This window comes from Chionomys nivalis, chromosome 8 (genome assembly GCF_950005125.1).
Source record: "Chionomys nivalis chromosome 8, mChiNiv1.1, whole genome shotgun sequence".
Classification (NCBI taxonomy): Eukaryota; Metazoa; Chordata; class Mammalia; order Rodentia; family Cricetidae; genus Chionomys; species Chionomys nivalis.
The window spans coordinates 35,007,701-35,022,178 of record NC_080093.1 but is presented as its reverse complement, the minus strand read 5'-3'; the positions used below and the strand labels follow the sequence as shown (position 1 = coordinate 35,022,178).

At 44.1% G+C, this 14,478-nt stretch overlaps 1 protein-coding gene across 2 annotated transcripts in view; it reads right to left on the bottom strand.

Moving 5' to 3' along the window:
* Nucleotides 1-14,478, bottom strand: part of Mamdc2 (MAM domain containing 2) — a 137,284-nt gene that overhangs the window by 43,156 nt on the left and 79,650 nt on the right. For both annotated transcript variants that reach the window (XM_057778068.1, XM_057778067.1), the window contains exons 6-8: nt 11,594-11,850; nt 6,234-6,327; nt 209-352 (exon numbers count right to left, since the gene is read on the bottom strand). In XM_057778068.1, the coding sequence (XP_057634051.1) occupies nt 209-352; nt 6,234-6,327; nt 11,594-11,850 (495 nt within the window). The remainder of the gene's footprint in view (nt 1-208; nt 353-6,233; nt 6,328-11,593; nt 11,851-14,478) is intronic.

The following is a 14,478-nucleotide window of genomic DNA, read 5'->3' as shown; positions in this document are numbered from 1 at the left end:
GTCTAATAAATGGACTGGCAAAGGTTTTGGGTAGCATTGCATCTTGGATGACAACTTACAAATATTTAGTTACCACCAAGTGCCGTGTCTTTATTCTCATTCTTTTCTTTTCTTCTTTTTTTTCCCCATTGCCTTTGCAGAAACAGAATGAGAAGAGCAAGTGGTGTGTGAAACCCAGGCTGTGCGGCCTGACAGACCCGTGACTCACCTGCTCCTGTCGTGTGGTCCCCCGCCCGGTACATGTTCGGTTTCACTCTCACTCTGGTCCAACCGGGACCGTCTTTGTCTTGATAGAAGTTGCAGAGATCTGTCTCAAAATCACAGCTAGTTTCCACAGCACTGAAAGGAAGCCCTGGGCAAATGAGAAGCAAAGCTAGAGTCAGCACGGGACTCTCAGAGGACTCCATCAGATAGCTTTTGGGAACAGCTACCATTGTGCCAGGGAGACCGAGGAGGAGACACAGCAAAATATTTTTAAACACGTGTCAAGCTGACAGGTTATCATAAAAACAGTGTTTTGACATGACAGGGAAATTGTTCTTTTCCTTTCTAAAAGGAGAGCAAGAAGGAGCTCTGATCATATTGTCTACAAAAATAAAAAGAGTGCTAGGCTTCAGAGGGAATTTCCTTTGAGAATGTAGAGGCTGTGAGCATTTCCTCAAACCTTTCAAACCGTCTCCTGCAAAATTCAAAAGAAAGGAGAGGCTTTTAAGAGACATGCAAGTTCTAAGATGTGTTTTAGAAATAGTCTTTTCCAGAGGTAATTCCTCTTTGTCTCTGCATCAGAGTGGTGGATTGGCATTAGCCGTAGGAGCTGCTCCACCAGAGGAAAAGCAGCCCTCAGCCGAAACCACAAGTTCAGAAGTCATACGGGGCCGACCGGCAGCTCCTGTTGTTTTGACTTTGATGAGTTCTACCATCATTCATCGTTGTTCCAAAGTATCACTTTGGCCCAGACTGTGGGATGGAGTGGAATATAGAAGAATCCTGCTCCTTTGGGAATAACAGTTGTTCCTATTCACATGGGACTTGGAAGCCTCGCAGCTTAGCTTGCCCTGTGGGGTCAGAGGGACTGACCACGGCAGTCTGGGATGCTCAGTACAAGCCTAGTCTGAATGATGAGATACACTGCTGGGACATTTTAGGGCCAGAAAGATAGAGGGTGTGTTTTTGTACAACTGGAAACCATCTGTAGAGAAGCTGTCATTCTGGAACAGTCAACTGGCGGCACAGGGCTCTGAAGGACAAGACCAAGTTCTCAGCTAATTTTCAACCCAAAAAAGCACTCATGTGAATGGAAGAACTCATCCAGAGAAATGGTGAAAAGAATCATTCAACCAAATGCTACAAGGAACCCAAGGTTCAGTTTTGACCCAGAAAAGCAAAAGCATATAACTATAAAAAACACTGTTACAACAGTTACATACTTTGGGAACTCACTGATAACATTGTATCAGCATTAAGTTTCCTGAATCTCCTAGTTATTCTACAGTTACACTGCAGATACACATTAAAACAGTTCAGTGGATAAAGAAGTACAGTGTTCTTCAAGGCATGATAAGGCAAATGCTGTCCCTGCCTAATGCTATCTGTTTGTAGAGAGGAGTCTATGGGAGCATCTCACCGTATTCCCGAATTCCTGTAAATTTTATCTGAGTTTGAAATGCTACGAAAGGAGTTCCATTCTCTCTCTCCTTATGTTTCTCTGTCTCTCTCTCTCTCTCTCTCTCTCTCTCTCTCTCTCTCTCTCTCTCTCTCCTTTTTGGTAATGACTAACCATGCATTACAGGAAAAGAAGAAGAAACTGTCCCCTTATATCTGGATTATGGGTATTTCAGATCACCTGCCTGAGCCCGAGAGTGGAAAAGGAAATAAGAGCTGCAGTGCTCTGGGCCTGGTGATTCACCCACATGCTGTTCTGCCTATTTCTGCCAGAACTAAAGTGTATCTATAAGCCCAGGAGACAATGCCTGCAAAAATGAATATTAACACACACACACACACACACACACACACACACACACACGAGGATCCCTCAACATTCTTTCAACATTCTCCATGGATAGTGGAGACCAGAGGAAACCCCACGATCTCAATTTTTAGCCAACTTCCCCCTACCTGGTAATGAAAAACACATGAAAAGTCAAAGTGTTACAGCCAGCCTTTTTTGCTCTGGAAATGGTGAGACACTCCTAAATGCTTGGCATCTAGATCATCAGGTCAGTAAAATTACTCATCAGGAATGAATGTCAGAGCAGCACCCATGGGTGGCTGCAAGAGAATCTGAACTCCTTTGTTAGGCCGACAGTAGAGGGTAGAGGTAGTGCTGAAGTTCCAAATTTACAGCATATTTATTCACAGGGGCCAGAATGTAGACTCAGCCATGACGGTCTTCAGTTGGGTACATGGGCTGTGGTACATTAGACAATGGAATATTATAGAAAGGTATTAGCTGTGGAGCCATGAAGAGATATGAAGGAAACATAAATGTCACTATAGGTTAAGGAAGTCAGTCTGGGAAGGCTGTATACTGTACGACTCTACAGCTGCAAGGCTTTTTGGAAAAGGCAAAATAGGGAGACAGGGAAAAGATCAGCAGTTGTGGGAGGAAGGAGAGAAAGAGCCTGAATTACATTGTAATGGTGGGCACATGTCATTGCAAATTTGTCCACACCCATGGAACATGCAATACCAACAGTGGCCCTAAGTGTATTCTATGGAGTCTGGGTGACTGTAATATGTATGGACAGAAGGGTGTATGTGTGGTTGCTCTGACTTCTCATCACTTGGCTGAACCTCAAAACACACCAATAAAGCACAACTTTAAGCAAAGATCATTTTTCTCCATGGTAACACAGAGTTTTCTGGTCATGCTATTTTCTTCCCTTGATAAATACTTCATTTAAGAAGTGTTTTGTCTATAGTCTGATAAAGAGAAAATTTCAAAATTGGAAATCATAGACCAAGTCTTTCTTTATGCAGCACATTGAGACAGTTACTTAAAGCTAAAGATAGGGACCCCATCCCCCCAACTCACTGCCCAGCATTTGAGGTGGAGGCAAAGCCCTTGTTCACTCCTTGTTTCAGAAGGTTGGGTCAAGTGAAGATCATAAATTGAGCTGTTGGAGCCTGTTAATGACATGCTGAATACATAGGTATGAACTGGAGGCAGACATGAGCCACTGAGCATCAGTTGATAGGAAAAAGAAAAGAAAGCAAACTCCTTAAGTTATCAGAAAGCATCATTGTACAAGTATTAGTTAGTTACTTGCTTCCTGACATTTGAACTTCTTAGAAATGGAGGCGTTTTAAACAACCTAATTAGCTGGTGTGTACAACAGCCTGGGAAGAGCAGTTGGAATGTTTGTCCCCGTTTCCTCTGCTGCATGGAGCTCCTGGAGACAATCTAAACACCAGCGCTGTAATCTAAGACTTCTCAGTCCCTGCAGTAAGAGACAAGGACTGGACACAGAAGGCGGTGAAGGAAGCTAGCCTTGGAGCATGGTTTTCTTTCCTATGAGGCAGCTTAGAGGAAGTAGAGACAGCTCCCTGCTGACTAGGGGGAGAGAGAGTGTGGCTAGGACCTGGTCCTAGACTAGGGAACCATGATGACACGTGGTGGACAAGTAGCAGATACACTTCAGGACACTGTGACAGGAAAATGTCAGCAGTTTCATTTATAGTTTAGGCAGCAATTAGAGTCATTCTCAAACTAGACAAGAACTCTGGGCTGTGTCCCGGTGTTGGTGAATGTTTGCTGTTGGCTCACGTGGCCTTCTGAGGAGTATCTATAAGTAACCACGAGCGCCAGGACTTCTGCAGTCTCTGGCCTGGGCATGGAATGGAGAGAAGCCTGCACCTGCGTATGCTATAACATTTTGGAGTTGGGTGTTAAGTTAGGCCTTCTAGAAGTAAACATGAAAGCTTGCTGGCTGTTCTAAGATGTACAGACCAAAAGGCAATAGTGTAGACTCCCAGGAGAATCCTCACTTTTGGGCTTTGTGATACAATGATGTCATTCCTGCACTTCCACAATGGCTCACATCCATCTGGAACTAACAGTTCTGATACCCTCTTCTGGCCACAGTGGGCATTGTGTGCATGCACACACATGCAGGCAAAACACAAAAGATCACACAGCTTATAAGTGTGAATAAAGGGATGAGAATCCATTTCCTAGTTCTTGGGCATAATACTAAAATGATGCAATTAAGTGGTTTTTTTTAAAAGCAAGCCTGGCATGAATGATGATGAGTTCTAAAGACCAATATGGCGCCTGGGCTGACCTACGGAATGAGAAGATGCATGTGGGTACCTCCAGGGAATGGGGGCTTGTGGGAGCACATTACACACCGAGGAGACATGGACCCTCTTAAGTACCCTTGTTTTGGTGGAACCATTTTTTCCTGTTTCTAGTCAAACCGGTGTTGTAGGGAGGTTGTGCTCATACCCATCCTGCATCTCTTTTGGAAGCATCTGCAAAGTTGGCTTTGTTACTTCCTGGCTACTTCTTCATCCTCCCCTCTATCAAGTGCAGGACTTCTCCTCCCACGTGTCTAGCTTAGGGATATAAAGGGTCATGTAAGCGCCCAGTAACAGAGAAGAAAAGCCTTGAAAAATCATGACAAGGAGATTGGGAAATCACTGTTATCATAATGGAGACATTAATATTTTTCTGTGTTCTGTCAAACCTAGGGACTGTTTTAAGCTTTGGGCTAAATTATTTAAAATATGTAAACACATAGTTAGGCTCAGGGGGTGGAGCGCTTGCCTCCTATGCCTGAGGCTATGGATTGAGATAGCTTCATCTAACTCCCTTCTAAAAAATTAGATCAGTAATATGACAATAACAACAATGTCTCAGGGTTTTTATTGCTGTGAAGAGACAACATGACCATTGCTACTCTTATAAAGTAAAACATTTCATTGGGCCTGGCTTACAGTTCAGAGGTTTAGTCCATTATTGTCATGACAGAAAGCATGGTGGCCTGCAGGCAGACATGATTGCTGGGGAAGCAGAGTTCTACATCTGTCTCTGCAGGCAAGCAGGCAGGAGAGAGAGAGACAGAGAGAGAGAGAGAGAGAGAGACAGAGAGACAGAGACAGAGAGAGACAGAGAGAGAGACTGGGCCTGACTTGAGCATTTGAAACCTCAAAGATCAGCCCCCAGGAACACTTTCTCTAACAAGACCACACCTACTCCAAGGCCACACCTCCTAATACTGCCACTCCCTATGAGCCTATGGGGACTGTTTTCACTCAAACACCACCACAAAAAAACCCCTTAGCTTCTTGTTAGCAAATGAGGTTTCTCTCTAAGTTGAGGATAACAGTTTAGCTCAACTGAGAAACATTTGCTTAGTCTATTTGATAGGATATCACTGAAAGCATATCAGAAACCAGTTCTGCCTTAAGAGAAAGCCAGGCCATAAAGGTCAGCTTCACTAGCTCCTTTCTCATGCTTAGATGCAGAAAGAGGGCTTGTTAGTGAGGTGGGATGGAAACGGCGTCACCCTGGCTGTTTCAAGGAAATGATTCTGCTGAGCAGTGAGGTCAATTGCATTTAACCGTGTCATTGTTTAACTACTGTCACCCTTATTATAAAATACTTTGCTTATCCATTTTCTGAGAAAGTAGAGAATCCCCTCTCTTTTCAGAAACCCAAGTTTATAGAAGTATAATTTTGGTCTGGATAAAATTATGTGAGGGTTCGGCTCTGAAAAAGAGGGGAGTTAAGAGCACATACTGTTTAACCAAGACCATCTCAGAAATGTCTATTGAATACTAATATTTATAAAAACAAGGACATTATGAATCCTGGAGACTTAAAAATTAGAGTTTCTATAATTCCATTAAGTAGGTTGTGAGTTTTTTTTGTTTTGTTTTGTTTTGTTTCGTTTTTCTCTAAATTTATTCAGTTATTCATTGTATGGATCCAAGATATCCTTTAAAGAGATAAATTAATTTGGGTAAATTAATATTTAACTTTTTCTTTCCTAATAGGGAGGGAAGACAAAATGTCTTTTGGAAACTTCTGTATAGTATCAAAGAAACTACCATATGAGGGATGAAAGAGGACAATGCCCCAGAAGAAAAGATCATTCAGCTGATGACCCTTTAAAGATAAGTAGGACAAAAGGGGAGGAAATTATAGACGACTCAAAACAAGTGCCAACTCTGGGCATCTGGTGAGGCAGGCACATCCCAAGTGAGGAAGAAGAAGCAGGACTCACCTGTCTGATTTTGGCAATGAACGGGAGAGAAAGAAATATCATCCAGAGCAACATAGCCTCCTTTGGGACCATTGAACGCAACTTCAAAAATAACCTGGGAAGGAAAGCGACAAGTTTGCATATATTTACATATGTTCTTGCTCTTACATGACTGAAAACGACACCTCAACCAAACCAGTTAAGGCCAAGATACAAGGACTCATGTAGTCACTTTCCAATATGTACCTGGTTATCAACCTACTTTAAAAAAGAAATGGCTGCTGCGTTTTGAGGAGATTCGCTTGCTGAAATGTTATATCTATTGAGGGCTAATCCTCAATGTGGTGGTATCAGGAAGTGGGTCATTTGAGAGGTGATTAGCCCACGAGGGCAGAGTCTCTGTTCTTGGACTTAGTGATGAGTCCCAAGCAGCTTTCTTCCATGTGGAGACACAGTGGGAGATGCCATCTGTGCACTGGAAAAAGTACCCTTGCCACATGAATTTTCTAGCATGTTCAGCTTGGGTTTCTCAGTTTCTAGACTTTGAGAGATAAATTTCTGATATGTTATGGAATATTAGTTGAATATTATTGTTTATGCTGTGGAGCATTTGTTTAATGATGCAAAGATGTGTTGCATTCTTTTATGTTGCATTTGTTTAACTCTGTGAAGCTCTGTTACTTTGCCTGCCTAAACACCTAATTGGTCTAATAAGGAGCTGAGTAGCCAATAAGCAGGCAGGAGAAGGAGAGGCAGGCTGGCAAGCAGAGAAAATAAATAGGAGAAATCTGAGAAGAGAAGATGGGTAGGAAGAAAGAAGAGAAGGAGAGGGGTACTCCAGGGACAGCCACCCAGGTACACAGTAAGCCACAGAGTAAGAAGTAAAGAAAGGTAAAAGCCTCGAGGCAAAAATTAGAAGGGATAGTTTAAGTTAAGAAAAAAAATTAGAAGGAATAGTTTAAATTAAGAAAAGATGGCTAGAAGCAAGCCAAGCTAAGGCCGGGCCTTTACACATAATACACATAATAATAAGACTCCGTGTATTTATTTGGAAGCTGGGTGGTAGACTCCCCCAAAAAGCAAAAATCCATAGAAGTAAAAAAAAAAAAAACAAAAAAAAAAACAACTACACTTATGTTATAAGTCATTGAGTCTATGGCATTTTGTTGTAGCTCCCATAATGGACCAAGACATCTGAAATTTGTGTTTACTAGTGGCTGCATGCCCCACTCCTTGACTATCAGCTGGCATGCCCAAGATATTTCTGACAGAATTCCATTCATTAGCACTATGGGCTTCATCTATAAGAAAAAGTCAGTGAAGAAAGTAGATTAGGTTCTTCCGTTATCTACAGGAAATTAATTTGCTGTGCCCCTTGCCCCATATGGTGCTCCAAATGAGAGCCTGGGCAAAGACACAGTGGTCAGAGCACTGTGCCTAGGCCTTTCCAGCCATGTTCCAATGAATTCACGAAGACCATGGATCAATGAAATCAATAGCTTCATTTTTTATTCCTTATCTCCCACCTACTGACTGAACTTTCTGTGTGTGGCCACAAGACATGAGGTGCAACGAGCACACACAGCCCTGAGTCATGTTAGGAAAACAATCCAGGTGTGCAGTCTCTGCTGTGTGAGTTGATAACTAAGTCACACTGTGGCTTCTGGCTTGAATGCACACCAAGGAGGGCCAGGAAGATGTAAATACATGAGGTTGGCCAGCTGTGATGCAGACTCTCTAGAGTGGAGAAGGCAGCTCTATTGAAAGGAGGCAGCTGCTAAGCCTCTTCTAATCCCTAGGATCTTAGTTTGTTACCCCCCCCTTTTTTAAAACATATGTAATTAAGATGAGGTCATAACAGCAGAAGGGTGGGTCTCTTTTCCAAATGGTTGATGTGTGCATGTCCCCACCACAGACTGACACTGAGTGGCTGATGGAGGGAAGGAAGAGACAGCTCATCCTGAGCAGAGAGATTAAGAAGCTCTTCCTGCCGAGGGTCTGCCAATCCCAGCTCATAATGCCAGCGTTCTCTGTTCAGAAAGGTCCCTAGGTTTATTTTCCTCTGGAGATGTGCTTGAGAATGTGGCGGCATTGAGTTCACTGATTTCTTCAGTGCCGATTCTTTTTCTTGGCAATTAGTAAGAGCAGACAACACAAATGACAGACCTAGACCAGGGGAACAAGATGGCACACATGTGGATCTAAAGATTCATGTGAAGGGTTAGCTGTGCCCAGCATTCTGACTTTTCAAGTGCTGATTTTAAAAAATAAAAATGCAGCAATATTTCACTCATGTAAATGTTGCCCAGAGAGTTTATGTTGAACAAAAAAAGTTGGTAAAGAAAACACTATCAGTGTGTGTGTGTTTGTGCACATGCACACACACGTGCATATACACATGCCTGCCTGACTGTGCAGACTCATTTGACTTTAATAGAGGAAAATGTTCTGGGGCAGCATTTCTTTTCCTTCTGTAACCCAAACTCACAAAAAAATTTCCACTGGGCTGGAAGAGCAAAAATCAAAGCCTGATCAGACTTGGTGACAGGAAATAGCACACATTCTACAAAGGCCCTGTGCTCTCTCTGGTGCTGTTGGGAGGGAGAGATCTGAGAGGGATAGGAAGGAGACAGTAGTGTCAGGCAAGGCACACCAGCAGCCGACAGAGCACATTGGCCATGGAGAGCCAGCTCAGCCTTCTCCAGTTCCACAGCAGGCTAGCAGATGGCGCCACTGAAAAGCAGCCAGGGGAGCAGGCCACTTTTGTTCTTTAAAGGGAACTGGAGAACTGGAGAAGATGCCGCAGAAAGTACGAGGGGAAAAGCTGGGGGGTATTAATAACTTTGGCAACAAAGATGCTACTTATAGCTAGCTGCAAATGCTCAGCCGTGATGCTGCACCCCCAGATCCTGCACCCCCAGATTCTTGTGGCCTGGTGGGGGCTTCAGACAGACTGAAGTACTTCCTCTCCGGTTGTGCATTAGTTTAGGAAGTCTCCTAAGCTCGCTGGCATCTACCAGCTGTGTGACCTAGAAAAGAAGACGTCAGACCTCTTGGACAGTTGTGTTTTCTTCTTTGTCCTCTGACTATGGGTGTGATTGTATGTGTGTACTTTAGAGGGCAGGAAACACTGCCAGTACTTGGAAGTTCTGAAAGACACACATCTATAGATACAGATTCAGATACGTGCTTACAGAAAGATCTGAAGCAATAAATACTACAATGTCAGCTGTCAGATCTTTCTTTAAGCCCATCTCCCCTTGAACCACTGGGCAGGTGGTGAGCATCATTCAAACATTGTTAAAGAATCATTGCTGGTTTTCAGAAACATTCTTCAGGTTTGTATCGTAAGCATGCATTCCCATGTGCATTTTCTTGTAGCTCAGCAGAGGTTGGGCATGGGAATCCAACCCTCCAGTTTGTAGCTGTGGAACTTTCCTCGGGCTCATTGGATTCTTTGAATCAAAGGACTATCAAGTGATACTCGCGTGCCAGCACCAGCAGGCTTGACCGCCTGGAGAAAACTACACAGTGATCACAGAAGATTGCCCTGGCTTTTGAAGGCGCAGCTTCCTCCAGGGCTGTTGGACAGTTTGTACCAGACCTTTGCTGTCACAAGTCTCAGTGAACTCTAGATGACTTTACAACCCTTTCTCCCTAGGTTCACTTCTCTCCGTGGCCCTACAGAGGGGCTTCTGTGACTGATGCTAAAGAGGCGAGGCTGTGATTGATTTAAATATAAGTCTCGATGACTGTGGTTGGTGCCAGGAGACAAGGCAATTGGTTCTCTAGCTGTAAGCAAGCTGCTCAGGCTCGCTTAGGGAATCGGTCTGGAGACTTTATGCTGGGAGATCTCCCTTGCTGTTCCAGACCCAGTCAAAAGCTTCTCTCCAGTCATCTTTTCTTTTACTGAGAAACGTGAAGAAAGAAGCAGCAGAAGGTGGAGCGGTGGCGACGGCAGGTGGAGCCGTGACTGCTGAGCACCAGGGAGGCAGGGCTGTAAAGTGCAGAGGCAGCTGGCTGGCGACAGCTGGAGAAGGGGCATCTAAGCAGCTTGGAGTGGCCTGGCAGCAAGGAAAGGGCTGTAAAAATAGAGAGAGGGCAAGAGAAGGTCGAAGGCAGAGACTGAAGAGGGGATAAAAAGCCACAGGGGGCCACAGCAGAGGATGTGCAGGATTTGGTCACTGGAAGAGTCAAGTCTTCGAGGCCACGGGATCTCAGATGTTCGGTCTCAGCTATAGCCTTGGCTGGTATGAAAGACTGAGGAATGTGACTTCCTAGGCAGACAGGCAAGGGTAGCATTTGTAGGGCCCATGGTCTGAATTCTAGTGGTATGCACAAGAATTGTAACATGATAGGGCGCCTCCTGCTGCCATTGCCGTTGCTCGGGCTGCCTTCTGTGCCCATCGCTGCTTCACAAAGAGGAGGGAAACTAGCGCCAAACCCAGGACCCGAAGACTCTCTTTTTGCCTACCCAGATTTCTATCCGAGTAAAGGCAAAGACCCTTAGATGATGGGGAACTCTGGGGTGGAGGTTCAGGAAGGAGTCATACTCAAGCCCTGACCTCCTGCTTGGAACTCCCAATGCTTATAGCACCTGATCAGAGGGAACAGGGATCAGGGAATTCAGCTGGTAGACTGCCTTTCACACTTGCCCTTAGAAAAACACTTCTGATGGAAGATGAAGACAGTAAGAGAGAAAGGAAGGGGTTACAGGGGGAGAGAAGTGAAGAGATTATGAAGGGACAAGAGAGGGAAGGAAACGATTGAAGGGCTGGAGAGATGCTTCAGAAGCTAAGAGTGCTTGCTGCCCACTCAGGAGGTCAGGAGTTTGAATCCCAGCACCCACATAATAACCAGGCGCTCCGACAAAAGTGCCAGCAGCTCCAGTCCAAGGGATCAGCTACCCTCGTCTGGCTTCCAGTGCTCCTAACTGCTGAGCTCCTTCCTCCTAAAAGATTACAATAGAGGCAGGTGTATCAGGTACAGGTCTGTGGGTACAAAATTACAGTTAGACTAAAAGGGTATAGTTTGGTCCTATTTCTCAGTAGGTCAACTATAGTTAATAATGATACATTGTTCATTTCAAAATACCCAGAGATTTTAAATGGTGCCACTACCAACAAATAATAAATGTTTGAGGTGGTACATATGCTAGCTATTAGGACTTGATTGCCACCCTTTTGAGTCATATACAATCAAAACACCACACTTCACTACATAAATTGGTTTAATTTTTTGATAAATTAAAAATAAAAAATAAAGTCAATGTATTCCTGCCTTCAAAAGCATGATTGAGGTAAGTAAGGAAGTACGGTGGGGTGACCTCCATGCCTGCGTGTGTAGCTTCTCAGCATGCCAGCAGGCCAGGGCTCACCTACCTCCATGGGGTAAGGAGCACTGAATTCCACCTCTGCAAGGTTCCAGGAGGCACTGCCTGGACTGTCCACTCTCCAGATCTCCTCATACAGGCCAGCCATATCCCGGGTGTAAAGAGTGAAGACATTGTCGTTGCCTTGCTGAAGCTGGTAATAGAACGAGAGGCAGCCAGACATGGGGGCTGTGGTCATCGGAGAGATGAGCTGGGCCACCTCCTGGAAGTGCTTGACGTAAACAGAGTCCACGTACATGTAGTGGCCTGGAAGTCATACAAACAGAACACGGGAAGACAGGCGGGTAAGCTGCAGGTGAAACTGTGCCTTCTGGGACTCACCTCAAAATCCATTGGAAGGGGTGAGGAAAAAGATGGTCGTGGGTACATAAATGTCACAGCTGGAAGATGGACACATCAGTTTATTGCACACTGCAAATGCCAGATGAGAAGCAGTATAAATTTTCCTTTACTTTTGATTGAGGTAAATTATCCACACAGGAAAGATGTGTCATGTTTGGAGTGTTTGATTTTTCACAGATGACTGCACCACTATATCAGATGTGATCCCTTTCCAAGCCTTCTTTGAGTTATAAGACGTCAAGACTGTACTGTCCTTTATGTAAAGAGCATGGAGAGACCCTTCTGGACACATTTTATGACTTATATCCTATGCATACTGTGTGACTGAGTGATACTAAGGGAGTTTACAGCCAGGGCTAGGGTTTGGGAGTCCGAACCTGTGAAGCTGTTGCTGCTGTACCCTGGCGACAACAGCACCCGGCAGACCCAGAGCCACTCAGCTCCGCTAAGGGCAGAGGCTGACACAATATGGAGACTGGTAAGAGCTTTGATTTGTTATTGAAGAGGACTAACTTGGAATCCCACTTCCTTGGCGAGCTGCTGGGACTTAAGCAGATCTCTGAATCAGTCTGAACCACAATTTCCTGGGCTCTAGAATGAGAACCCTAACATCCTTTGCTATCTGGATGAGATTAGATCCAGGAACCCCTGGGTATATTAAATTCTGTGAATACTCAAGTCCTTCATATAAAATAGACTAGTGTTTGTGTGTAACCTATGTGCATCTTATATGCTTTTGAAAGTTTTATTATTATTGGTTTATGAGTGTAGCCTTTAACGGTTGGGTTGCCTTCCCCAGGCTTAATACATGGAGAGGTGCTTAGTCTTACTGCAAATTGATATGCCATGCTTTGTTGATACTCATGGGAGATTTGCCCTTTCCTAAACAGAAATAGAGGAGGAGTGGACTGGAGGTGGGTGGGAACAGAGTGGGAATAGGGGAGAGACAGAGAGGAGAGGAGGGAGGGGAAACTGAGCCTGGGATGTAAAATAAATAAATTTATTTTTTAAGTTTTTATTTATTTGCTTATAGACAGAGCCTTGCTGTGTAGCCCTAGATGGCTTCTAATCCCCAATCCTCTTGCTTCAGGCTCCTGAAGGCTGTAATTACAGGCACACAATACTACCCTTGGTTTGTTTGCTTATTTATTTTTTTACACAGTGTTAGGTATCAAACCCTCAGCTTTGTACATGCTAAACAGGTGTTCTGCCACTGAGCTACACCCTCAGCCCTTCTGATATGCTTTAAACCACTTGTAAATAACTTAAAATAGTGATACAATGTAACTTTTCTTGCTGTTTAATGGGTAAGAGCAAGAGAGAACTCAGCAACTGTGTGACATACATGCAGTCACTTTTCTGACTGTGTTTGTCCACTGTTAGTTGAATTCACAGATGAGGAACCCCCCAGTTGGGACAGACAACTGTGCTTTCCTCTAGGGTTGCTGGTATGAAAGGAGATCATGTATGTAAAGTGTTCATTGTGTGCCTAACATAATTGCTCATTGTAGTTATAAGGAAATAACAATACAACTTATGAACCTAGAGCGATGCTTGTCCTATGGTCTGCTTCCTATAAGGGGGAGTCATTAGCACTAGTAGTAATTTTCTACACATTTATTTAGGTTATGATGAGAAGAGCTATGCAGTGTGGCTTGGACAGAATATTTTTTTTTCTATTTATAAGCTCAGAACAGGTATACTGTAATTTATTTGTTTGTTTTTAGGATATAGTGGTGTATGATTGTCTATGTGTGGGGACACGTGCATGTGAAGGTACAACATTGATGTTTATGAGTCTTCCTCAATAACCTCCTCCTTGTTCTTTGAAGCAGGGTCTCTCAGCTGAAGTCAGAGCTTGGAGACATAGCTGGCCTGGTTAATCCCCTAAATCTGCCTTGAGAGTTTGGAACTAGGGGTGAGCTTCCCCACTTACTTTGGTTCTAGGGATCTGAACTCTGATCCTCATGCTTGGATGACAAGCACTTTACCCAGTGAGCCATCTCCCCAGGCCTGAGCAGATCAGCGTTTGAGAGAGAATTTGAACAGTGAAAAGTTTGTCGAATACAGAGAGAAGTGCCTGGCTTCTCTCGGATATAGGAAAAGGCAAGAATCTGATTGTAGAGCTGTGGGGACCAATTTTGTTGCTGATGACTTCCCAGAGTTTGATGGAGCAAAGGCTCTGACTTTTTCCTTAGCCTGAGCGGGCTACAGCACTTCAGAAAAATCCTCTCAAGAGGACTGCCTGTGTGCATGGTTATACCCATTGAGAAGGTCTGGCTGATCCCATTACTCCTAAAAACTGAAAGAAGTTCATGTAGTCAACCAGAAATAGCATCATTCCTTTCCTGGAACTATAGAGCACAATTCTCATTGGCCGTGGGAGAAGTGGCCTTTGACCACCTGCAGTTTAAGGGCGTCAGTCTAAGATTAAACAGCAGCAGGCAGGTAAAGTGTTTTGCCCATCGCCCTTCTTTTATGTTCTGAACCCTATTATACTTCTTCCCCAATCCCCAAAAGCCAGCCTGGTTC